We start from the raw sequence: 27,744 nt of genomic DNA on the forward strand, positions 1-27,744 counted from the left end.
CCGCCTCCCTGAGGCTTCTCTTCTCCAGGCTGTGCAGTCTCTGCTGTCTCTGCCTCTCCTCATAAGAAAGATGCCTTGGCCCCTTACTCATCTTTATGGCCCCGTGTTATACTTTTTCCAGTAAGTCGGTGTGTTTCTTTCTTTGGGGAGTCCAGAACTGGACCCATAACTCCAGATGTGGCCTCACCAGTACCAAAGAGAAGGGAAGGGTCACCTCCCCGAAGCTGCTGGCAAGGCCTTATGCAGTCCAGGATACTTCTGTCATTCTTTGATTTGAGGTTACATTACTGGCTTATGTTCCACTTGTCTACCAAGTCCTTCTCTGCTGAACTGGTTTCCAGCTGCTCAGCCTCCAGCATATTCTGCTGCCTGGGGTTGTTCATCCCCAGGTGCAGGACTGCGTTTCCCCTTGTTGAACTTTGACATTTCTCTTAGCCAAATTCTCCAGCCTGTTGAGGTCCCTCTGAATGCCAGCACAACCACCTGGTGTGTCAAGCTGCTCTTTCCAGTTTTGTGTCTGAGGGTAGTACCCCTGGGGTACTCCACTACAGCACCCATATCGGTCTGCCTGCATATCTTGACCCATGAATTCTGAACTGGCTCCTGAACTGTCCCAAAGCAGTTCTCCATGCATTTCAGCTGCTCTCTCACATAAAGGGCAACTCTTCCTCCTAATCTTCTCATCCTGTCCTTCTTAAAAAACATGTGTCCATCCATTGCAATACTGTAGTCATGTGAATTATTCCACCATGTTTCTGTGATCCCAATGAGGATTGTAGCCCTGTAACTGCTCTCAGACTTCTAAGTTCTCCGTCCCATTCCCCCTGCCCCACTCCCCCCATGCTGGATGAATTAGTGTAGAGTCATTTCAGAGAGGTACCCAAGCATGCTGATTTCCCAGAACAGGCAAGAGCACTTTCCCCCTAAGTCTGTCCTGCAGGCAACTTCTTCTTTGCATGCCTATGCTCAAAGAGATTCCTTTCATGGAAAGAGAAACCTTTCATGGTTTTTTTTGCCTTTACTTCTTTTTATTTTTTTAAACTTTACAGCGATGAGACTGGATGTGTGCAGTGGGATAATGGAAAAATTCAGGATCTTCCGTACAGAAAAGACTTACGCAGTGAAGGCTGGGAAGTGGTACTTTGAGTTTGAGGCAGTTACTGCAGGAGACATGAGAGTTGGCTGGACCAGGCCGGGTTGTCTGCCGGATCAGGAACTTGGCTCAGATGAAGAAGCTTTTGTTTTTGATGGCTTTAAGGTTTGTATATGTTTATCTGTAATAATATGAGGGATTGCAAAACTTTTAATTTTGCGTCTTATTCCATGTGTCATTGCCTCAACTTAATTGCCTTCTCTTCTTTCCTTTGTTTTTTATGAAATTATTTCTCTCTCTCTTTGAGGGCCTAGGTGGAATAAGGAGGATCAATATCACCTGAAAAATTAATTATTATAGTTTGGTATTTCTATAGGTTTTTTTCACAGCTTCACAGTATTTGCACAGTATGTATTGAAAAATGTAAGTGACTTACTCAAATTCAAAATAATGGCAGAGCTGTAATTAACTGTGAATCATTTCTTTATATTTTTACTCTGTTTTCCTCTCTATAAGAAGTGCCATTAAGGAATAAATATGGTTAAGATTATTAGCAGTAAGTGTTTGAGGCAAACTTTGATACAGGTTTTTTATGGGAATGTAAAAGTTACACAGAGTATACCTAGGTTTTCATGGAAATCCTTACAGTTTAGAGTAAATGAAGTATGATAGAACCAGTAATTTTTGCTCAAATTTAACTCTGCATAAGACAATGACAGATTGACATCTAGTAGTAATGACATATAGGAAAACAAACTATTTCATATTTTACTGATTTTCATCAGAATAGATTAAATGACTCATTAAAACTTTTTATTTCAGTATGAAGGCAAGTGCTGTGCAAACCGTAATTGCTATTAAGGCTACTGATGACTCATGTCAAAATCTTTCTTGTATCTGGTTTTGGAATTAATTTCTGTTGTTACTGTTACAATTCCTTTGTTACTGTTACAATATGTAACAGAAATCAACGATATTCCTGGCTGTTCCTGGTCAGATCAAACTCTCAAGCTGTATTTTATTCATTTTGTTGGAATTTAATTTTTTTCCCAGTTTTGTAGGACATGAGAATATGCCTTAAAAAGAGAACTGAAAAGTTGTTTTTGTAAAATATCTGATTGGCTTAAGTAAACTATTCAAGTCCTGTATCTTTACTAGAATAGCTGTGGAGTAGTTTGTCTTCTGATTCTTAGGTTTTGACCTTTAGGTCTCAATCCACAAAGCTATTTTGTTGTCTTTGATTTTGATGGGTTCTCTCCTTGGTTGGATAAGAGCTTTTGACCTTCAGAATACACCGAAGGGCTCATGTGTTTTGTAGGTTTTTTGGGATGGATAAAAATCTAGTTGTGATGGAATGTGTGAATAAGGAACCTATTTGTTATTAACACTGCTTTGTTTTATGCACGTTACAGTAGTTCTTAATAGACGTTAATTTATTTGAATTCCAATCCAAAACCCCATCCAAAGCCTTTGCAGTCTTTGACTTGAAGGTCACTTATAGGAGTTATTAATCATGCCCTCAGCTACTTGGGAATCTGTCAGAAGCTCAGAGTCCTTGTCCCATCCACAGACAATTCTATTCCTTCCAAAATCTGGTATGACAGGAAGTTTTATTTATGTTGTACATGACATTTTTAGAATTATACTTAAGGAATCAATAAAGCTTGCTTGGAAGCAATGAATTTGTAGGCTACTAGATTAAATAAAAGCAATTGCTTAAAAAAGTTTGTGAAGCAGCTGTTTAACACTGTAATTGATAGCATACTATTTTCATTACAAGTCTTTCAGGGAGTTTCTGCAGAAAAATAAGCCATGCTCTTACTTGTTACTAAAATGTTGAAATAGTAATTTTCCCTGTCATCTCATTTAGCAACGTTTTGCAATACTGATGTGAGAGGTGCTTGCAGGAAGTTAATAGTTGGATTTCCATTTCCGAAGTCAACTTGGAGTACTTACAGGCATTGTTTTGGAAAGATATGCTGTGAAAGTGTTAATTTTAGTGCCATCGTAATTGAGGAGGCTAATTATTAGTTGTACCACTAAAGGAGTGAGGAACACATACATTGTCACTACTAGTCTTTTAAATTCTTTTAAATCCTTTTCAGGCACAGCGGTGGCATCAAGGTAATGAGCATTTTGGCCGCTCTTGGTTGGCAGGAGATGTTGTTGGATGTATGGTTGACATGAATGAGCACACTATGATGTTCACCTTAAATGGTGAAATCCTGCTTGATGACTCAGGTTCAGAACTTGCATTCAAAGACTTCGAGGTTGGTGATGGTAAGTACTGCAAAACATTGTGCTGTTAACTTACTGTTGCTGCCCAACTTTTGTTCTGGCTTCCCTTTAACGCGTTTTGCTTCTTGTTTATCTCGCCCCCCTCCACCCCTCTCCCCCTCACCCAGGGAACTACCTCTTGTCCTTTTCTCTGTTTGATTAGTATCAAGCCTTTGGAAAGGAGACATGCTGGGTGTGAGGGTGAGGCACGGCCTTTTTCTGTGGTGAAGTTTGCAGCCATATTTTGTGATCAGACCTTTTGACTATTTTGCAGGGATGTGTCTGGGGTTTCAAATTCATGACCTTTAACATTTCATCTGTACTGCAGCAGGTCACCATATGATATAACAGAATCATAGAATGAATCATAGATTGGTTGGGGTTGGAAGGGACCTTTCAAGATCATCTAGTCCAAGCCTCCTGCCACGGACAAGAACATCAAATATTATCTAGATCAAGTACTGAAATACTGTCAAATTTCACGCAAATTAGTGAGAATATATGGTAGGGAGTTTAAGCCAGCTTTAAGGTTTTGTTTTAGCTCTAGGAGCAGAAATGACACCTGATCCAGGATAATGCCAGCTGGTACAAAGTTGGCCTCCAAAACTTTTTACTTAATTCTAAACCAGCAGATTGAGTTTTGTGCCTGTTGTAGTGTTCTTGGTGCAGCTTTCAGAGTCCACAATCAGGTTTTAGTTTACCATGAAGCCGTAGCTCATGAGATTGCATAAGCTGACAGAGATTGTGAGATTGTTTCAGGTGCCAGATTGATTCTATACCACAAAAGTATTTTTGTTTATAAATTTAATTACATACTTGTGTGCGAATAGGTACATAAAAGGGTAAGAAATTACATTAATGTAGATAACTGCCTAAAATTTATACACTATGGTAATGTAAAAAAATTGTTTTCAGCTTTAATCTTTCCCTTTCATTTGTTGTAGATACATATATTCTGTCATATATATTATACATGTGTTAAATAATACATCTGTGTCTGAGAAATAAAGTTAATTTTTTTTAACAGTAAAAGCTGCAAATGATACTTTTGGGTTACTGATCCCTATTCCCAGGGGAAGTATGAATCTTATTAATTAGGCAGTTCCCTACTTGAATTTTAACCACTTTACTTTCATCTGGATTTCGGACTATTTGACAGTCAGGAGTGCTTTGGAAGAAGAATTTTTTTTTTCCTTCTTCTGTTGTACCATAGGAATTAGGGATAATTTGATTTCATTTAAAATGAGATAATTGCCAGCAATTTTCTAGACTCATGCCTGTTACTTTACTGCCTTCAGATTTCCTTAGATACTGTGCTAACATGATGAAGAAAAGGGATGCATGAATTGGCTTACTGTTAGTGGTATAAGCATTAAATCGTCCTGGTGCTGTTAAATTATAATGGTTTTCCAGTTATTAGGCAGTATAATCCCATTGAGGAATGAGGGATTCTGAGAGAAACAGGAATTCCATGAAATTCTGAGGATAGTTTGTTTGACCACTGTATTGATGTCAAAGTTGATGAAATCACAGTGACACAGTTTTCGTGGTACTTGTTTCTAGCTGCAGGTTCAGATTTAAACTGATGTCTGTTGTGTCTGAAACGGCTAAAATAGTTTGTGGTTTGACACGAAGCCTGAACGCCTTGGTAACCATGTCAAAGACTTAATGTCAATGTCAAGCCTCTCAGTTTTTTCACAATATCCTTTTAATTCACATTAAGTTCCTCTAGTGTTGTGTTTTTAGAAAAGACCTTGCCTTTGAAATAAGCTGTCCTGTTCTGTTTTCAAAGGAATGTCCTGATTGATCTCAGATTTAATAACTTGGGTCAATACTATGGGTATTTCAAGTTCATGGGGGAGGGAGGGGGATCTACGTGTATGTGTGTGTATATACAAACACACATATGAAATGCCCAAATTAAACATGACTTCTATCAAGCTTTCATTTTTTTTGTCAACTGGCTTTAGTTTGGTTTTGTTAATAGCACTTGCTTAAGCGCATTGAGACCTTTCTGCAGATCAATTCTATCAGTGAATCATGTTCATCATGTACTGCTGCAGAAAGAGACCTTTCACTTCAGAAAAAAAGCTAGACTTTCTGGTCAGAGCCCAATGTCCTGCTTTGAAGGATGCAGTCTGACTATAAATCAGTCCTCTAGATTTAATTTACTTCAGAACAGTGAAAAGGGAATATGGCACTCTACCAGCTTACTAATAAGGCTCGTGTGCTGTGTCTTAGGTTGTACTGCCAACAAGAGAAGCTATTTGGGATTATGGCAGAAGACGTAGCTTGAAGGATGCCATCTCAGTAGCAAAATTGTTAAACACAATTGCGTATTATTATGCCTTTGTGTAAGAGAAATTTCACACTGTAGATATGAACAAGTACACTGTGCAAACTAAATTTTGTTTTGTCAAGTTATGATCTCCGTGAGCATGAATTATTTGTAGTGAGTGTTTGACAGATTGGGTCATTTTGTTCATTTTATATTCTCAAAAGTAGGGAATGTTATAAAAATTGTTGCTGTCCTATGCTTTTGCCACATGTGACAGACAATGCTAGAGGGTTACTTTTCTGGTGGTAGTGTTAAAGTCTTTCTACTTAATTTAGTGTTTCCTACAGTAAAATAAAAGTTTTGCTCCATAGCTCAGTTCTGCACCAGGAGATTAAGAGCCAGGTCACGGGGAAATCATTTTTTTATGTACCCCCAGCATGCGAGGGCTACACAGGATTTGTGGATTATCACATCTAAAATGGCTGAATACCCATTTAGAGAAGAGTACTTACTGAAAGTTATTTTTTTTTCCGTAGTAAGATGTGTAATTGCCTTATCTGAACACTCCCTGTAAGATGAGATGCTGTATCTTTACCAGATATGGAAGAGCCCTGAACGCCTTACTGACAACTACACCATTGGCAAATCGGTGCAGAATTTCACCAGAGACAGAAGCAGTGCTTCCATGATTAGGACTGGCACTGGTTACTGTATAGTTACGATTGCTTGCAGGAGTTAGCTGCATGTACAGTACTGTTCTGGCATCGACAAAATTTGTATTGGCAATTTGTATTGGAAAATACTAGGTTGAGTAAAAACATCAATGAGAGTTTTATCTGTGTGGGAATTTTGTTCTGCATTTCTTTGTTTTCTATCAGGGAATCTTGCAAATACTCATTTATGTTTTATTTGTGTGTGTATAAAATATCTCTTCGTGGCTAAGAATGAATCTATATGGGAGATCTTTTTTTCTGAGCCCACAGGAGTATGCATAGGTAGAAGAATTAACAGTTTATGTGCATTCTATTTAGGAAGCGTAAATATTAGTAATATTTTAAATATTTTACATATTTTAAATATTCCTGTTCAATTTAGTTTTGTGTCATGTATACATCTCAGTCTTCATGAGTAGAGTTGATAGTCTTTTCTTGGATTTTGGGTTGCATCAGCTTTTTCTATAATGTATGCTTGCTGAATTCTGCTGATAATGTCAGCTGCTATTCCTTTTCTTTGTTTTGTAAAACAGTTGTTTCCTGTTTGATTTGAGGGCTGTAGTAAAGAGGAACTGGCTATGTGTTCATTCTCAAGGTGCTGGAGATAGACCTTGCTACTACCTTTCACGAAATATTTGGCCTGTGCAGAAACATGAAACAGTTGTTCATATATATATGTAAATAAATGTAGACACACATATATAGAGAGAGATATGGCATGTTCACAAGTGATTGGCTTACACCTCCTTGTCTTTGAACACTTATTTTAAACTTTTGTCCCTCTTTTTTTTCCTATGAAAATATAACAGTGTTTCTACTAAAAGTCTAGTTAGGTCACTACTGTTGCTGTTTTGTTTTTCAACAGCAGTGGATAGCAAATTCCTGTGGATACATGTCAGAACAGGATAAGCAGATAGTGATACAGTCACTCAGACTCCAGTGATTTCTGGTTCAGGAGCTTTCTGAGGCAAACATGATATCTTTGTGTTGAATAGCCCCGATGGGTTTTTTGTTTTGTTTTTTTTGGGTTTGTTTGTTTGTTTTGTTGTCGTTTTGATTGTTTGGTTGTTTTTTTGTTTTTGGTTTTTTGTTTCCCACATGAAGGTTTCTCATCACTTTTTCAATCAATGTGAGCATTTAGCATCCATGATGCTATGTGACAGAGAATTACACAGCATTACTGTGAGGAACTCCCTCCCTTTGTTTTGAAGCTTGCTACCAGACGGTTTCTATTATCGTAATTTTTGTTATGGAAGACATTGAAAAATCATTTACTGTTCATCTAGTCTATGCCACTCATAATAGGGGTATGTATTGTACCCCCTTAATCTTTTTTTTTTTTTTTTTGAGGCTGAAGTATCCTAATTTCTTTAATTGTTGCTGATAAGAAAGCAGTTTCATTCGTGTTAGCCCTTTTTAGATCTATTATATCCTTTTTGAAATGTGGAAAGCAAAACTCTTCATAAGATTCTAAATGTGCATGCTATAAATCCTGGAAATACCTGAAAATGTTTTACATCAATAAGAATTGGAAATTAACTGGTGAGGTGATTCAGACAGAAAAGCACATGCTTTAGGCTGCATATACCTATGTGGTTTACAGCAAATCTTTTGTCCTTTTTGGTTAATAGTGTGAGGATTCATGATGTTACAACTGTTCCTGTGAAAACCCATTCTGAAACCACTTGATGTCCGTAGAAAGTTGTTACTGTTCTTGAGTGATGAGCTGAGATTTGTAAGGCTATTGAAAATAGAATTTCATTTTTGGCTTTGCTTGAAAACTTTTGCAACAGCTTATGGATTCCTTTAACTCAACAGGGAGCCTCGTAAATTCTGCTGGGCTTTACCACAGCATATATTTATATATGCAAATACAACTTTCCTAGTTATGTGTTGTATAATACAATTTTGTTTCATTTAGTGCTGGAAAGTATGCTTTATCATTGTCTGTCACTGCATCTGCAGTAGCAGAATGGACATAAATCATGTTGTCTAAATCATCTGTGTTTTCTGAGAGGTTTATGCCTTGTGATTTAAGAGTCTTTCTGTGAACGTAAAAATCTGGAATCAAACTTAAGACTAATAGTGTATGTCTTAAATTTATCGTGCCTAATACACATACACAAGATAATCAATCTTGTGTACCTGTAATAAAATCTTCAAAAGGTGGTACCAAAGGATGATTATGTCTCTGGTGAGAAGTCATTCCTGTAGATGGTGCTCTGGAGTTTGCTTTTTTCTCTAAAGAACATATAATGAACAGATATTCTGCCTTTTATATATATATTTTTTTTTTTTTTAATCTGAGCATCGTAAAGAAAAGTGAGGAACTAGTTCTGTTTTGTCCTTATACCCTTCAATACCTGGTACACTCTCTGGAATCAGAATCATTGAACAGAGATTTCTTGTTGATATAAAAGAAAACAGTTTGGTAATACCTGGGTCAAATGAATCTAAAGAGAAGTTTGTATCTGTGGAAATTCAAAATCAGGATGAAAAGGAACAGAAGAAATAAGAGATTTATTTAGGTTTTTAGACTGTGATGGTGAACCTGAGGAAAAAAAACAACAAAAGTTTTTAAAAAAAGTGCAGAGGAGTCACAAATGAGTTCCCTGTGCTAGTGAAACAGTAAGAGAGCAGATGCATACAAATGTGAAACTGATTCAAAAGTAAACAAAAAAAAAAACCAGCCCCAAACCAAACTACTGTAAGTTTCATAAAGCTACAGTATTATATTGTCAGTTCTCGTTATCCAGGGCCATAGTTATGAATTTTTTAAATTAATTAATTTTATATTTTTTTAAAATCTACAGCATGCACTTGGTCCCTATTTGTAATTTTTTTTTTCACTACTATAGCTGCACAGACAAGCACTATATTATTTCCAAAGTAATTTTTGAGATTCTTGCAAAATATCATGACTAACGGAATTTTAGGAAGAATATCAAAAATAGTGAGACTTGGAGTAAAATTGGCAACAGTCTATCAGCTTAGCAGAGAGATTAACCAAGAGCTGCTTGTCAGACTCCGTGAAGTACTCTTAGATTTCTGTGATGTGAATTGAGAGTTGCATGGAGACATCTATGTCTGTTAGAGAGCTTTTTTTTCCAGAATGATGTTTGAGATACAGTATTCGGTGACACACGAGTTGATGTGCCGTTGATGACTGCTTGCATTTATGCTCTTTGAGTTTTGGATTTTTTTTTCTTTTTCATTTTTTTTCCGAAGTGATTTTTAATTAGGCTATGGAAGAGAGCAGTTCTCTGATGTTCATGATGTACAACCCATATGTTCTTTCATCTTATTTTAAGGATTTCTACCTGTGTGCAGCCTGGGCCCATCTCAAGTGGGAAGAATGAACTTTGGAAAAGATGTCAGCACTCTAAAATATTTCACTATCTGTGGCTTACAGGAAGGGTATGAACCCTTTGCTGTTAACACAAACAGGGACATCACCATTTGGCTGAGTAAAAGGCTCCCTCAGTTTCTACCAGTGCCACAAAATCATGAACATATTGAGGTTTGTGATCCTATTAAAAAGTTTCTAGATACTTCTATGAATATGTTTGAGTTATGTTTCTACTTTTGCACTTCTAGACAAGATTTTTAATGTGATATGATGACCCAATTCTAGATGAACCCTGCACCTGTTACAAATTTCTTACATTCAGTGGAGTTGAAAATAATGTAATTATTTGGTTGATACTATTTCTTTATCTGTGAAATCTGTCATGTGTGTAAACATGAGATTCTCAGAGACAAATTTGACAAGATGTCCTCACTGAGAGCTCCTTGTGCAGCGAGAGCTATGTTTGTAAACAACTTCCAGAAATTGGGCACTTCTACATAACAGATACCATGTGTTCTGGTGCACACACTTTGTGAAGTGATTTTTCATAACTAATTGGGTTTGATTTTAATAAATACTTATTAGCCAATTGTATCAACACTTATGTCCCAATCATCTTTATGGAACTGAATTCATGCCTTGGAAGTCTACCATGAAATTGTTATGAAATTGATGAAATAAGAACTCTTTTTCAGCTGATGTGTATCACACTGTAGTATTTAAGAAATAATTTGTGTTCTTGCTTATGTTCATGTGTGACATATTAGTTGGTTTGTGTTGTTCTTATGGGTCGGGTTGGATTTATGTTGCAAAGACTTATGATGAGAAAGATCGTTCCTCTGTGAGTATTTTTTTTTTTTATTTAACAACAGAACAACAAAAACCTCTAGTCCTTATAGTTATTGTTTCCCATTAAAATGGCAGCACATGTTTACAATACATTTGACCATTGACAGCATACTGTTGCAAGTTTTGTAAGTCATGGATGCTTATTCTAGAAATATAAGTTGAATATTTACAAGGGGGGGGAAACATCAGCTTCAAAACAACTACATCTTTACATTCGATAGGTGATGAGAATTGATGGCACCATAGACAGCTGCCCCTGCCTGAAGGTCACACAGAAGTCCTTTGGTTCACAGAACAGTAAAACAGACGTCATGTTTTTTCGATTAAGCATGCCCATTGAATGTGCTGAGGTGTTCTCCAGATCAGCTGCAGGAGGGTTACCAGGCTCTGGTCTTTTTGGCCCGAAGAATGACTTGGAGGATTATGATGCTGATTCGGATTTTGAGGTTCTAATGAAAACTGCTCATGGTCATCTAGTTCCCGACCGGACAGAAAGAGAAAAAGATGCCACAAAACCAGAGTTAAACAACCATAAAGATTATGTTCAAGAAAAGCCTTCACGTCTTAAACAAAGGTTAGTAGCACATTTGGCTTGCTTTTTTAAATTTTTTTTTTCCATTTTTTTTCTTTTTTTTTTCTCGTTTCTTGAATAGTAGAAGAAAATGCCAATCAGGTCTGTGGAGATTTTTCCCTAGTTCTGCCCTAAATTTGGGTATAACATAATAGGCGGGACACTTAACCTTTATTTGATTATGATATAATTAATGAAAATGAAGCAGAAAACTGAAAACGTTTTCCAAGCTATTAGAAAAGTGTCATTTGGTTTATTGTGAAGACTTTTGTGATCATCATGTGAAGTGCACTCTGAAACCATGAGGATCCATTCTGACAGAACTAGGTGGTCTTCAAAGTGACGTGGAATGTTTTTTCACATGGCTTCCAAAAAGCTGAAGGTGTTAGATGATCTTTACCTAGAAAATGTATGTTAGTGTCTTATCTCACTCAATGAACCAAATAATTGTAAGAATATTCTCTAGCTGACATGTCCATTCTCCCTAATTTTTCTTATGGAATCAGGAGCAGAACACCTAACTTGATGATGCTGTGGAGATGTGAACACTGGGCCATTACCCAGACAATATTACTGCAGCTTTCCATCCCTTTTCTGCTCTTCTTTACCAAACTTGGTTTGTTAAATATTTCAATTGCAGAATAAATCAGGGCATATGGAGGGTATTTTTAAATGCATGAAGATAAATTAAGATTCCATATTCTTCCAAAGTGACATAGGTGTTTAACAGCCTGATAATTTTTAGTTATGTGAGTTTAGTTTCCAAGTAGCTTTTGAATATATAGTTTAAGCTCAGAATTCATTTTAAGTGCTTTTAAAAATGAGCTTGTCTATTTCCCTTTTCTGAAGAACTTAGTTTGTTTTATTCTACATGGAAGTAATAAACTAACTAGTATTATGTATTAATAATGTAATAAATACTATGTATTTAGGGCTAGCATAATGAATGTAATGTATTCAGGGATAATGTATTGATGTGTATATATATTGATATATTCAGGTTTTCGTATAGATTTTGATTTTATTTATTTTATTACAGATTTATGCTCAGGAGGACAAAGCCAGATTATAGCACAAGTCACTCTGCACGGCTTACTGAGGATGTGCTAGCAGATGATAGGGATGACTATGATTATTTGATGCAAACTTCCACGGTATTGTAACATTGGATTGCTATTTTAGCTGTTTGCTTTTTCTTTTTTATTTTTTAATACCTACATGTTTTTGCTTGTAAGAGTTTCAGAAACTGATTTTCAGGCAAAATGTCTCTTCTAGTCCTGTACTACTGAAGTTGAGACTGCTATGTTCCTTTCGTTTTGACTTTATTGTCAGTCTAAAACAATTTTCACATGGAAAGACATAAATTAATTTAATCCATTTTTGAAACTACTATCTATAATACCAAACATAAAAGAGGAAGAATAAATGGTTCTAGAACCATGCAATAAATAGGGAAAAGTGCATTAAACTAATAGGTCAATGTTCAGGACCATTTGAAATTATCTATACTGATTTTACTCAACATTTACTTTGTGGAATTCCCAGTGAAAGTTTTATGCATCTTTCTCTGACAAGGTCCACTCCATAAGCACCCAGTCTTCAATGTTCAAACGAGAAAATGCTTCTCTTCTGGATGTATTCTCCTCTTTCTAAAAGATACTATTAGAAAGATTCTATTAGATACTAGAAACTGAGTCACCTACTGTATAAAAATTGTAGCTGCAGTATAAACATAGCCTACAATGCAATGATGCAGAAGCCTACAATACAAGCATATAAGCCACATCTTTAACATTTTCCATTTCTTGTTTTAACATCCATATTTTGTTGGCTATATTTTGATTTGGGTTTATATTCTTTTGTTGGTTTTCTTATGAATTGCATTTGAACAAGCCTATGCTACTGTTGAAGAGATGACATATTTTTCAGATTTTAGAGAAAAAAAAATAATATTGAATCAAACTGATACACTGGAAAACAAATACTAACATTTACTGACATTATTTTTTTTATTGACAGTACTATTATTCAGTGCGAATATTTCCGGGTCAAGAACCTGCTAATGTCTGGGTTGGCTGGATTACATCTGACTTTCATCAGTATGACACGAGCTTTGACTTGGACAGAGTGCGTACTGTCACAGTGACACTGGGAGATGAAAAAGGGAAGGTTCATGAGAGGTTGGTTACGATTTCCTTAAAAAGATACGTATTTTATACCCGTAAAAGGAACGATCAATTTATAAACTATAAATGCACTACATTTAATGTAATTGGGTTGATGTGAAAACAAACAAACAAAAATGTTATTGGAAAAAGTGTAACTTTACTTGTTTTCTCTTCTTGCATGTGAAGAAACAGTGGAGTAATGAGCTAATCAAATCAATAGGCACTGAAAAGTAAAGAAGTGCAGTTTTTCTGTGTAGTTTCAGACTGTGATCTGAACTGGTACACTTCTGAACTGGTACAAAATAGATCAAAATACCTTGTAGTTTTATTGGAACTTTTTGGTTTTGATCAGGCCAAAATTAGTACAACAGCTCCTCTCAGCTATTTAATTGTGATCCATACCAGAAACTTTGTGTTATGGTTAACATTAAATGATTTAAAACATTAAATTGCAAAGTCAATTTCATCCTTGGAATTTTACAGAAGACTTGCACTTGTTCGTATTTTGTCATCTTCAGTTTTTATTTTTTCAGTTATGAAGTCTAGGTTTCATTGAATTTTGGCATTGGTTATGGTGGGGTCCACTATTTTCAGCCACAAAACCGTGTTGGTTGCAGCCATACGAAGTTGTTCTTCATCCATTACATAAAGTTTACACACCATCCATAAATAAATTTGTCTTTTGACATTCAGTATAAAACGCAGCAACTGCTATATGGTGTGCGCAGGAGAGAGCATGAGCCCTGGACAAGGACGTAATAATAATGGTCTGGAGATTGGTTGCTTGGTTGATGCTGCCAGTGGCCTGCTGACCTTCACAGCTAATGGGAAGGAACTAGGCACATACTATCAGGCGAGTAATTTTTGGTGATGCCTTCCAGTGGGAAGGGGGAAAATCAAATCATCAGACTGTGTCTTAATAGAAACTTTTTTACAAGATTGGAAGAAAAGGTAATTGTGGCTGTTACGACAGTGAGTTTTCCCTCCTATTTGGATTTTCTGGGGTTTTATTCAAAGGCTTGCACTATTGACTGTCAAAACAGATACTGGGGGTGGTGGGAGGGTGGTGGTGGTGGTGGTGTTAATAAGTAATAGTGTTCTGCAGCCTTCAGTGTTTATATGCTTGTGCATCTTTGATTTAGGTTGAACCAAGTACAAAGTTATTTCCTGCTGTATTTGCTCAAGCTACAAGCCCCAATGTTTTCCAGTTTGAATTGGGAAGAATAAAGGTAAATAATTCTTGGGTTTGTGCAGCTTTAGGACTAATATATCATACCAAATAATCTTTTTGGGGGGTTATTTTTTGGGGGCATTTCTTGCTTGCAATGTGTTCTTGGTATTGGACACATTTTTATTATTCCAAGTGTTTGCACTATTGCCATTTTTATTCTCAACTCGGGTTTAAATAGTTCATGTATTTTTAAAATACAGTACATTGGATGAGAAGGGTTGTAACTGATTGGAATTGGCAGAGTCCTGTTGAATTTTCTGACTCTCATCTTTCACGATGAAATGAAATCAGTGGGCAAATCTCTTATTCTATGAACAGAGCATGGATGACTGGTGTATCTGCAGATTAGGTTAGGGTTTTAAAATATTTTTGAAGTACATTCAAAGAGTACACTCAGGTAAACTGAGATTAAATTTACTTCCTTGCTTTGAATACATGGATGTCTAAGAAATCAGAAGAGGTAAAAGAAGAACAGAGTTCAGATCTCTGGTCCAAGGAAGTGATCACATATTCCATTCCAGTTTCTATTTCAAATTTAGCTATTTTAAAAAAAAATAAATGTTATAGGCAATGCTCTCTTGCTACTAATCTGCCAACAGTTCCCACCTGGTTTTAAAAAGTACTGAAAATGTTTCTTGTGCACTGTACTTTAATGTACTATATGTTGAATATATTTATTGAAAAATATCAAATATTCATTGCTTGGTAAAGATGTTAAAACTGATTGTCTCGTCTGTTGGAATTTTCCAGAATGTGATGCCATTATCTGCTGGCTTATTCAAGAGTGAACACAAAAACCCAGTGTCTCAATGTCCTCCACGTCTCCATGTTCAATTTCTGACTCATGTGCTTTGGAGCAGAGTGCCAAACCACTTCTTGAAGGTTGATGTGTCTCGGATCAGTGAACGTCAAGGCTGGATGATACAGTGCCTGAATCCTTTGCAGTTCATGGCCCTTCATATTCCTGAAGAAAACAGGTGTTGATGTTTGTGTATTGAAGTATATCAGAGCTAGGCTGGGATTATGAAGCTAGACATATAATAAAATTTCTATAAGAAAAGCCCGAGATCTTCTCTGTATTTATAACACATGTAAATAAAGGCAATGTGTTTTGATTTAGCTAGTATTAAAAATTAGTTTTATTTTTCAATGTTTTAAAATCTACCTCCTTTTGTTGTATTTCCAACCTCTCCTGGGTTCTCTCCAGACTCTTTAATAGCATATGTAGGTTTTGAATGAAAATGAAAGGAACTCTGTTTATAAATTATTAAAGATAATCTGAAAGATAGAGAAAGATCTGTTTTTGTAGAGATTTTTTAAGATTTGTGACCAATTTAATTATTCCATTACTTTAATTTTCCTAAATTTAGTTTAAGCAATTGGAGAAACTTAACTTTGTAATTTCCTGGTTGCCTGAATGTTTCAGTATTTTGCCAGTGCCAAAACTGAAAATAAAATCACTAAAAAATAGGGAAGCATTCTAAACAAACAACCCAGTCCCCAAACCCTCTGCAAATGAACTCGTTGGTCTGTTGCCATTTTGCAACTCCAGATCTAAAAACAATAAATGATACAAATATCTCAACTTACCCTAGTTTCAAAACCTTCATTTTCAGTTATCCAAATTCTTGTTTGTAGTATGAAGAATTATTCTGTGTTAAGTAAATCATTTTAATCTTTACACACTGAAAGTAATTGAAGTTGTACTTTAGGAGTGACTTGAGTAAATTCCTGATTGAACTTTGTTCTTCGTCCTTGATTCTTAGGTTGACAGTGTATCTCACATGAAAGCTGAAATGTGGAAAAAGTGCATTCCTAGAACTGAAACTGTGCCAATGTTATACTTAGGGAGAATTTTGCATTCCTTCACTTAAGTAAGTTTTTGCACTGATATGAAAATTTACTGTATTGTTTTTTCTCTGCAGAACAATTGATATTTTAGAGCTGACAGAACAAGAAGAACTGCTGAAATTTCACTACCATACCCTCCGATTATATTCAGCTGTCTGTGCTTTAGGCAACAACCGAGTGGCCCATGCTATGTGTAGCCACGTGGATGAATCTCAACTCTTGTATGCTATTGAGAATAAATATATGCCAGGATTGTTACGTGCAGGATATTATGACTTACTCATTGACATCCATCTCAATACCTATGCAACTGCCAGGTTAATGATGAATAATGAATTTATAGTTCCAATGACAGATGAGACCAAGAGTATTACTTTGTTTCCTGATGAAAACAAAAAACATGGCCTCCCTGGTATAGGACTTAGCACTTCGTTAAGGCCAAGAATGCAGTTCTCCTCTCCAAGTTTTGTAAGCATTAGCAGTGAATGCTTTCAGTTCAGTCCTGAATTCCCTCTTGAAATCTTAAAGACGAAAACTATAGAGATGCTGACTGAAGCTGTTCAGGAGGGCAGCCTCCACGTCAGAGATCCAGTTGGAGGTTCTACCGAATTTCTGTTTGTCCCTCTCATCAAACTCTTCTATACCCTCCTAATTATGGGAATCTTCCACAATGGGGATCTGAAACACATCTTGCAGTTGATTGAGCCTCGGGTTTTCAAAGAAGCAATGAGCCAGGAGGATGATATTGATTTCTCAGAGAAGGAGCTGAGTTCAGATGAGCTCAAGTCAGAAGAAGGAGAGGAAGAAACCAGAGGGGATCAAGTGCCAAAGGAAGGACTCCTTCAGATGAAACTTCCAGAACCTGTTAAATTACAGGTAACATTACTGCTGTGATAGTGGTTGTTCCCATTTCTTCACAGATCCTGTTTTCTACACCTGGTAATTTCTCTTTCAAGGAATACAGCATTTTGATGTTAGTTAAATAGAGAAGTAATTTCCTTACAGAAAACAACAAGATTTAGTATCTTCCTAATGTTATAGACATGTTCCCCATAGATCAAACTACTGTTGTTTCATTAAATAGAATTACTTTCTCAATTACATTAACGGGGAATTGTTCATTTTTATGGATCCAGACAGAAAAGAAATTCCCTAGAAGCAAGGAGTAAATCCATTCTCTTATAACATATATAAAATCTAAGACTTGTATTAGTTTGAGGCACATAAATCTCTTGCAGGTGCCAGATTTTCCTGGTGTAGGATTACTTCACATGCGGTAAATGACAGCATTAAAGCTTTCAGTCACTTTATTTTATAGTAACTGCTGCTGTAAAGAATCCATCCTTATTTGCATAATATACAGAAGACATTTCTTAGCTTGCCAACTCTTCTTTCTCTTACAATACTGTTTTCTCAGATGTGCCATCTACTCCAGTACCTGTGTGATTGCCAAGTACGACACCGAATAGAAGCCATTGTAGCATTTTCGGATGATTTTGTGGCCAAGCTTCAAGAGAATCAACGCTTCCGGTACAATGAAGTGATGCAGGCCTTGAATATGTCTGCTGCTCTGACAGCTAGAAAAACAAAAGAGTTTCGATCCCCACCTCAGGAGCAGGTACGCTTACAATGGACAATTTTTTTTTTTGTTGTGCTCTATGGGTGGCAAAATTCTGTTTGATTTCAAAGGAGATCACTGTCATTTGCCTTTCCTTTGTATTCTTTAAGATTAACATGCTGCTGAACTTTAAAGATGATAAAAATGATTGTCCTTGCCCCGAAGAAATTCGGGATCAACTCTTGGATTTCCATGAAGACCTAATGACACACTGTGGTAAGTCTTGTTACTGAATATTTATTTTTTTTTTTAATGATACTAGCTTTAGAAGGAATTTTTCTGAATAATTTTACATAAGAAACACTGTAGATTATATTATATCAATTATAAATATTATAAAATAAATATACTCAGCTTGCAGCCAAAACCAAGGAAACATTGTTATCCTCATATCTGGTCAAACTGGAAAGGAATGCAGTATGTTTTGCTTCATGAGAGAAATGGGGTACTTTTCACCCGTACAACTCTGGGAATTTCTTTGGGCATAATATAGTGGATAACTCTGTAGCTCACTTTTGATTCAAGGGTTTCCTCTGCCCTATTCCCTCTCCCTTGCGCTCCGTTGCATAGGTTGATATAGGTCATCTTTGCTGTATCGAGTTGACTATGGCCAAGTTAACCACAATATAGTATAATATTAGTGGCTGAGTCTTCTCAGACATTAATGAATATATACAAGTTTATTATCTATTGAAATAAACTAATAATCAAAAGGGGCTGTTAAATTTCTGTGGTTTTGATTTCTTCACTTCACTTAAAAAACAATTAAATGCTATGTCATATTAAAATGTGAAATATAGTAACAATTTAAATACGAAAATACCAATATAAAAATGAAGTGTCAAAATATGTACCTTAAATGTAAAGCTCATATTCATGAATACCGTGAATTCAATTATAGAGTATGTTGTTCGGAATGCATGCTTACTTACGTTTTGCATTGAGGACTGTTGTTTTCGTGTTTGGAGGATGGTCATCCCTTCATTTTACTTCACTACCCTATTTTAAAAAAAATAAGTAAGAAGCAGACAGCATGAGCAGACAAGACACATCATGTCCCATTAGCTAGAGGAAGCTAATGCAGGGGTGTGTGATAGTATTTTTTAAACTAATGCTCTGTTCAAGGAAGGAGCTTTAAACAGGAGGATCTCTGCACTTTTCCTCCTGAATTGCATTCCCTATTCATCCCAATTTATCTGGAAATAACATGTTTAATTATTTAATTCACTACCTTAAAATATGCAAATAAATAAAAAACGTCAACAATATTTGACTTCGTAACACATGAATTTTCTTTCTTGATAGAGCAAGTACAGTTGATAGCCTTGTGTATCACAAGACAATTTTGGTCCATCTCAAAGATGTTTCTGTTACTGAAGTAATCACAGATTTATTAAGGTATCAAATATCACAGAAGGTCTTTAATACAGCCTCCTACTCAAAGCAGCATCAACACTGAACTCACACCTGGTTGCTCTTTTTTTTTCTTCTTTATGTCAGTTTGGAACCCTGCCTGTTTTAGTTTGACAATTGTATCTTGTTCCCCTCAGAAAAGAACAGGGCTGCATTTTCTTGCTAACTTCTTTGTAGGTTTTGGTGGACCGCTATTAGGTCCACCATAAGGCTTCTCTTCTACAGGTTGACAAACGCAGTTCCTTCCTTCTCTCCTCATAGGAGAAGTGGTCCAGCCACCAATCATCTTGACGGGCCATTGTTGGATGCTCTCCAGCTTTTCAAAGTTTTTCTTGTATTGAGTAACCCAAAACTAGATGTAGCATTCCAGATGTCATCTCATGAGTCCCGAGTACTGGGGAATAATCCCTTGCCTTGAGCGAGTGATTATGTTTCTGGTAGTACAGGATATTTTTAGCTCTCCTTGCTGTTAGAGTGCACTGCTCACTGGTGTCACTGGTGCCTAACTTGCTGCACAACAGGGCCCCCAAAGTTCTTTTGGCAAAGATGTTTTTTTAACCAGTTCATGCCCAGCCTGTATTGTCACATGGGGTTGGTCTGTCCAAGTTGCAAAACTTTGCATTTGTCCTTGTTGAACTTTGAGTATCCCATCAGCGTATTGAAAAGAAAAAAAAAGGAAAATTCAAAGTAAACTGTCAGTTGACAGAAAATAAGGATGAAATAAAGAGCTTATAAATAACATTTGAAAGGAGTAGAAGCTTTATCTTTCTCTTTGATTTTTCCATTTTTCTTCAGTCTTCTGTCATCCTCCGTTCAAATTACTTGGTCAAGTTTTGTCATTATTTTTCTTTTCTTTATGGGGAAATAGTAATTTGCATAATCTACAAGTAGAAAATAAATTTTGTGGGTTGGAGGATGCATTACAGTAGAGCAGAATTACTCGCTCTGTGTATTCACAATATGGCTATTGCAAAATAGGTAAAACAATTACACATCCTGGGTTCCATGTTGGTTGACGAGCCAGCCACCATTTGGGGATTCATATCTTGTGAAATGGTTGTGAGATGATTATATTGACAGTTTGCAAATCAGAAAAGTACAACTAGAGCTCAGGGAACAGTATAACTCTGGCAAAACAGACATTTCATTTGAGTAATTTCAGAGCATCTCTGTGTTCTAATTGATAAGACATTTCAGTGTCTTTCCTGTTAATTAGTTTTGTTGAAGAGACTGCCATCCAAACCATTTTGTGATATGATTTAGTGTAAAGTATAAAGCTACTGATGATCATTTAGTTTAGCGTCAATTACTCTCTTAGGACAAAATATAACAAAATAACTTTTAATGGAAATGGAACTGTACTTAATGCAAAAAATCAGACAACTAAAACCAGATGCAGTAAACTGAGAAGAATGATGTAATGTCATGAAGAAACGTCCTATAAAATTCCAGACTGCTAAAGAACTCCCCACAAAACCCTTAACTTCAGAATTTATAGTGGAAACTAAAAAATCCAGGAAAAATAGTTGAATGACCTTTTTGCTTTCAGCTTATTTTAGTGTAATAGGTATAGGTCAAGATTTTTAATTCCTTTACAATGTATGCATGAACGAATGAAGTTGAAAACATGAGAGAAATGAGCTGATGGGAATCCCATGAAGTTGAACAATGGGAAGTGTAAAGTCCTGCACCTGGGGAGGAATATCCTCATGCAGCAAGGACAGGCTAGGGACCAAACTGGAAAATAGCTTTGCAGAAAAGGACCTGGGCATCCTGGTGGACGATGAGGTGAGCGTGAGCAGCAATGGGCCTTTGTGACAAAGAAAGCCAACAGCTGAGCTCCCCAGTACAATAGAGATATGGACACACTGGAGTGAGTCCAGGGAGGGGCTATGAAAGATGATTAAATTCTTGGAGCATCTTTTGTATGAGGAGAGACTGAGAGGGCTGGGGTTGTTTAACTTGAATCATGGAATCATAGAATGGTTTAGGTTGGAAGGGACCTTAAAGATCATCTAGTTGCAACAACCCTGCCGTGGGCAGGGACACTTTCCTCTAGACCAGGTTACTCAAAGCCCCATCCAGCCTGGCCTTGAACACTTCAGGGATGGGGCATCTGCAATGTCCCTGGACAATTTGTTCCAGTGTCTCATCACCCTCATAGTGATTTTTTTTTTCCTAATATCTATTCTAAATCTCCCCCTCTTCCAGTTTGAAGCCATTACTCCTCATCCTATCACTACATGCCCTTGCAAAAAGTCCCTCTGCAGCCTTCTTGTAGGTGCCCTTCAGATACTGGAAGGCTGCTATAAGGTCTCCCTGGAGCCTTCCTTCTCCAGGCTGAACAACTCCAACTCTCTCAGCCTGTCTTCATAGGAGAGGTGCTCCAGCCTCTGATCGTCTTTGTGACCCTCCTCTGGACCCGCTCCAACAGGTCCATGTCTTTCTTATGTTGGGGGCCCCAGAGCTGGATCCAGTACTCCAGGTGAGGTCTCAGGAGAGCAAAGTAGAGGGGCAGAATCACCTCCCTTGACCTGCTGGCCACGCTTCTTTGGATGCAGCCCAGGATACAGTTGACTTTCTGGGCTGCAAGCACACATTGCCAGGTCATGCTGAGCTTCTCATCCACCAACACTCCCAAGTCCTTCTCCTCAGGGCTGCTCTCAATCCATTCTCCTCCCAGCCTCTAGTTGCCTATGGGATTGCCCCAACCCACGTGCAGGACCTCATTTGACCTTGCTGAACTTCATGAGGTTCACACAGGCCCACCTCTCCAGCCTGTCCAGGTCCTTCTGGATGGCATCCCTCCCCTCCAGCATGGTGACTGTTCCACACAGCTAGGTGTCATTGGCAAACTTGCTGAGGGTGCACTCCATCCCAACGTCCATTTCACCAGGAAGGATGTTGAACAGCATCGGTCCCAATACCGACCCCTGAGAAACCCCCTTGTCACTGGTCACCACTTGGACATGGAGCCATTGACAACATCTCTTTGAGTGTGACTGTCCAGCCAGTTTCTTACCCACTGAGTGGTCCATTGGTCAAATACAAGTCTCTCTGATTTAGAGACAAGGATGTCATATGGAACGGTGTCAAATGCTTTGCATAGGTCCAGGTAGATGACATCTGTTGCTCTCCCCTTGTCCACCAGTGCTGTAATGCCGTCGTAGAAAAAGCTCATGGGGGTGATTGTATCAATGTGTATAAATACCTGTTGGTCAGGGGGAGTAAAGAAGGCTGAGCCAGACTTCTCTCAGTGGTGCATAGTGACAGCACAAGACAATGGGCACAAACTGAAGTACAGGAAATTCTACTTTTACCTTTTTTTTTTTTTTTTTAACTGTAGGGATAATGGAACTAAGGAACAGTTTGCCTAGAGACGTTGTAGAGTTTCCATCTCAGGAGATACTCAAAACCTGACTGGACCTGGTCCTGAGCAACCTGCTCTAGTTGAACCTGCTTTGAGCAGGGAGGCTGGACTAGACGATCTCTGAAGGCTTATTCCAACCTCAACTATTTTGTGATTTTGTAAAGCCTAACATGCATTTTTCACATTTTTATAGCTTGTTATAGGAATATAATGAAACAGCCACTGTATTGTGAAGGTGGCTACTTTCTTCTGGCTGGTCACTAGAAATTATATTTATTGTAATTTTAGTTCTTTCACTTCTATGATATGTTTTACCTAAAAATCTTTTAATCTTTGCTAATATCAGTTGAACCATACTGTGTCAGTAGGGACTATATCTACACTTCCGAGCTACATATGTCTGAAACACAGGCATCAGTGTTAACATGGAAACATGCATACTGGGGAAGCTGACTACAGAAATATATTTACAACACACAATTTGTACAATAAATTGATAAGATTACATGATTCTTATCTGCAGTTTCCTGCCTTGCACGTATACGTGATCTATACTTGTTCCAAACTGCTGGTTAAGCATATCCCATATCAAGTTGTTTTGTAGTTCTAACAGAGCAGAACAACATAGTTCAGTTTGATTATGTTTGTACATACAAGATACAAAACATGTCTATAACTTGTTTAATTGTATTCTTTTACTATTTAGTGTATATTTTTTATTTCAGGAATTGAATTAGATGAAGATGGAACCTTGGATGGAAATAGTGATTTAACCATTAGGGGTCGCCTCCTATACCTTATGGAAAAAGTTACATATCTGAAGAAGAAGCAAGCTGAGAAGCCAGTTGATGATGATGCCAAGACATCCTGTAAGCAAAATTAAATGAGTTTATTGTATCCTAATTCCAAATGGCAAAAGAAACAGGGGAGGAAGTTCTTCACATATTTTCAGCCAAAACAAGGTGGATTTTTAGTGAAACATCTGTGCACCTTAAGGTTTGTAGCTCTGACTCAAAACGAGCTCAGATGGAATTTTTATGATAGGCAGATTTGTTTCCCAACAGGATGTAGTGGAAAATTTCTTCTACTGGCTTTTTGCCCTTGATCGTTTTTCAAGTTATATTTTTTCCACATTGTCTCTTGCTTTTTGTAGAATTACAGCAGATCTAATAATTGTAGCAAGGTCCTGATTAGGAGAACTTGCTCATAAAATCAGCTGCAGCAGTTTCAAATCAGTATTTGCATGCAAATTACCATATTAAAGCAGACTGTACAATTAGACTGTAATTTGCAAAGCTGTACTTAGGAGAAACCTCCTCCCCAACTGAAAATTCAAGATTTGCTGACTGTGACTGTTCTGTCATTTTTCTGACACTTTCTGCGTTTCCCTCCTGATAAGGATGATTGCCAATAGCATCCAAGTTCTGCACTTGGTGCCAACTGACTATGGCATTTTATTTATTTTTCAATTGTCAATGATGATATTATTTTTATGATTTTTTTTTGGCCTTTATTATGGCGGGTGGCACTTTCAAATGTCCTAATGTTTTATGTCATTCCCTTACTACCAGGAATGAATTTCTGGGCACACACTTTAGGTGTTCTGATTTTGGTAAAAAACTTGCTTTCCATTGTTGACTACACAGAATTCCTAGGGACACTGTCCTTTTAACTTGACTGCTTAATGTAAGTGCCTAAAGTTACGGGACAAGAAAATTTCCCTAGAGTACTTACAATGAGATGACTTCTTAGCTGCCAGTTATTAGTGTTAGCTTAGAGTTCTATAAGTAGAAATATTGTTGTCCTTCTAGAAGCGTGCCTTCTAGCTTTGCAGTTTGTAAGTGTTATTTCAGTTATCAGGCAGTGAAAATTAGAGGCTAGGTCTATGCAGAATGTGGTGATGAATCCTACAGTTTCCTAATTTTTTTTCTTGTAGTAAGCTTAAAGCTCTACAAAATCTAGTTCTCTCTCTCCCATGTTAGTAGAAAGACAGTATTGTATTAAACTAATTTCAGACAACCCTTCAGAGCAAATAAGCACCCGCACAATTCTGTATTGTGGTGGCTAGGCTGCTGGGGTTCTTCATTGCAAGCAAGAGAACATCCAGACCCACAGGCAGGTGGGAGGCAGTATTGCAGTTATCAAAACAGGAGCCAAATGACAGCCTGCTCATGAGATTCTTCACAAAAAAACAAAGGAACCTTACTATTGTGTACCTTCTTATTATTATTTATTTCAATTCTTCTGAAATATCAGCCGGAACACATTTCATCCTTTTACTTATTTTTAAAGTGGTTTTATTCTAAAAAATGCTGTGCTGTGTGACAATGGAAACACCTATAGTACAGTGTGTGGACAGTAACAGTAAAATACAGTACTATTGCTCTTTTTTCCTTTACCCTGTATTAGCACATCTTAGCACAAATTCTCTACATTAAACATGCTCTTTTCTGTAAACTCTTGTCCCTTCGATATTTTTCTTTAATTCTTTTTTTTAATGTTTTTTATGTTTGAGTTTAGCCTGAAATTGCATCTGGTTTACTCCAAAATCATGTTACTGTCTCAACACATAGATTTATAATTTGAAAATATTTTTGATGTTTGTTCTGCATTAGCCATATTCTTCATCATGAGGATATTTATTAGGCATTTTATTGAGCTTCAGGAGGTATTACAAATTTCCCTTATCTTTGCTGCTAGCTGTTATTTGCTTGACATGGAAATAAATTGTTCAGTTAGGTAAGCACTGAAGGTGAAATTCTCTAGTGTATAACTATCAGGATATCTCAAGAGAATCCTGAATTGATCTGACAAAGTCTTGCAAACCTGAATGGAAGTCCCTTGAGATGGGAAAAAGAACATTATTTGATTGTCTTCATCAAATATTTTGCCTTGACTGGCAGTTCATGAGTAGTTTTCCTAAACTGTAGTCTCAAATCCTAGCTGAAATTATATAGCTTGTCTATTTTAATATATGACTTCCCCAAATACAAAAATATTTATGCATCCCAACTAATAAAGATTGTCAGTGAGAATGCCAGATATGGGTTTCTTGGTCCATTAGAGACTGAATTAAAAAATATGCAAATGATGATTTGCTATTTATTTGAGTCTCTTCATTTGTTTCTTTTGAAGGGCCTTTGGTTTTGGCAAAGGACTAAGTTAAATTATTCTGTTTTGTACATTATGAAGTTTTGAGTGGATACAGAGCTTAGACATGTAAATAAGTAATACAACATTTACATGTGCTAGCAGTATATTTTTCCAGTCTTACTTCATAATATGTAAGAAAAACCCTCAGACCTGAATTCATGGAAAATCTTGAAAGCAGTATGTAGAAAGAAATTGGGTGACTTTGTGAGCATCTTGTATGTCTTCATAATTTTTTATGCTTTCAGATTTATTTTCTGTATTTTAACTTTAAATGTCGGATTTGGGTTTTGAGATGTTTCTGCTTCTCTTCTGTGATTTTATTTTTCTTTGATAGTCTGCTAAAGAAATACCAAGAAAAAGGTGCTTCTTAAGAATTGAATTTATTCTAATTCATGTTGCATAATGGGTTCTGAGGAACTACCAGTAGAGAGATGAGCAATTAATGGTAATCTTGTGATTTATGTATTTTGTTCACAGCTACTCTTCAGCAGTTGATTTCAGACACTATGGTACGCTGGGCCCAGGAATCAGTGATAGAAGACCCGGAGTTAGTGAGGGCCATGTTTGTATTGCTGCATCGCCAATATGATGGTATTGGTGGCCTGGTTCGAGCCCTGCCAAAGACCTACACCATAAATAGTGTGTCTGTGGAAGACACAATCAATCTTCTGGCATCCCTCGGCCAAATCCGTTCCTTGCTTAGTGTCAGAATGGGGAAGGAGGAAGAGAAACTTATGATTCGTGGATTAGGGTAAATAACTGGAGTGTAACATCTCTTTATTTACAGATATTTGTTGTTACTTGCTGTATGGTTATCACCAAGGTTATACATGAAGTTTGAATGTGAAAAGTCTATATAGGTGTAAATGCAATCACTGCTATCACTTTTGTAAGATACAGCCTTTGCAGCGTTATATGTATCATTTTTGGAGAGAAGCAAATGACATCGGTAAGAGTTCTGTGAGAAAAGTTAAAAACATGTATGAAATGTTTTATGATATTACAAAATGTATCATTACCGTATTTTAAACAGTATGGCTGTGAAGAATCCTGTCAAGAATCCTGTCCATTATATATGAATACAGTGACTGGTAGCTGTTGACACATACAGTTCCTGCCAGCAGTCAGCTAATGGCGTTGTGTCTACCTGTGTTTGTACATATGACATCTTTTTATTGCACTGAATGTAGTTGGTACTATTTGAACAATTAAGTAGTACACCCAGTCTTATTTTTCATAATTATATGATTAATAATAGTGAAATATAGCCTAATAAAGAGTACAGTTGGAGAAAACACTAAAGAAAACATTATCATCTCTACTAGCAGACAGTTTGTTTTTTTCTTTCACTTTTTTCAAAGAAATGTTACCATCTGAGATATGTCTGGTGAGATTAAACATCAGCTGTGATCTATTAGAAATCTGAAATCATCAAGACAACTAAAGATAGTGTTGTCTAAGAAATGCCAGGAATGCAAGGAGAAGAGAAACTTTTGTTGTGCTAAATCCCTTTTTCTTTTTTTGAGTTTACTGAAAACCTCAAATATCCAAATAATGTCTATATGAAATTTTGTGGCACCATTATGAACAATGCCTACTTCTTAGCTTGCCAGCAGGTCTCATCAATGTTCCCTGGTTATTGCAATGTTCAATGTACTCATGCTAAAGCTTTGGCAAAGGGGAAAGTCCATCACAAGTCAAGACAAAAAATGCTGGTATTTCTAAATTCACCTTTGTACTTCAAATTTGAGTTGTTACATTTCGCTTAAGCTAATGAAGTCTAAAATGAGTGAGCAATAACTGGATTCTG

At 36.8% G+C, this 27,744-nt stretch overlaps 1 protein-coding gene across 1 annotated transcript in view; it reads left to right on the top strand.

Moving 5' to 3' along the window:
* The window catches only part of RYR2 (ryanodine receptor 2 (cardiac)), a 471,929-nt gene that overhangs the window by 305,333 nt on the left and 138,852 nt on the right, over positions 1-27,744 (top strand). The window contains exons 28-41 of the mRNA XM_009893652.1: positions 1,050-1,258; positions 3,199-3,373; positions 9,673-9,881; positions 10,781-11,133; positions 12,170-12,284; positions 13,150-13,310; positions 13,992-14,151; positions 14,441-14,527; positions 15,280-15,506; positions 16,455-17,256; positions 17,798-17,998; positions 18,109-18,214; positions 23,507-23,650; positions 26,412-26,685. Coding sequence (XP_009891954.1) covers positions 1,050-1,258; positions 3,199-3,373; positions 9,673-9,881; positions 10,781-11,133; positions 12,170-12,284; positions 13,150-13,310; positions 13,992-14,151; positions 14,441-14,527; positions 15,280-15,506; positions 16,455-17,256; positions 17,798-17,998; positions 18,109-18,214; positions 23,507-23,650; positions 26,412-26,685 — 3,223 coding nt within the window. The remainder of the gene's footprint in view (positions 1-1,049; positions 1,259-3,198; positions 3,374-9,672; positions 9,882-10,780; positions 11,134-12,169; positions 12,285-13,149; positions 13,311-13,991; positions 14,152-14,440; positions 14,528-15,279; positions 15,507-16,454; positions 17,257-17,797; positions 17,999-18,108; positions 18,215-23,506; positions 23,651-26,411; positions 26,686-27,744) is intronic.

This window comes from Charadrius vociferus, unplaced genomic scaffold, assembly GCF_000708025.1.
Source record: "Charadrius vociferus isolate BGI_N301 unplaced genomic scaffold, ASM70802v2 scaffold309, whole genome shotgun sequence".
NCBI classification, from domain to species: domain Eukaryota; kingdom Metazoa; phylum Chordata; class Aves; order Charadriiformes; family Charadriidae; genus Charadrius; species Charadrius vociferus.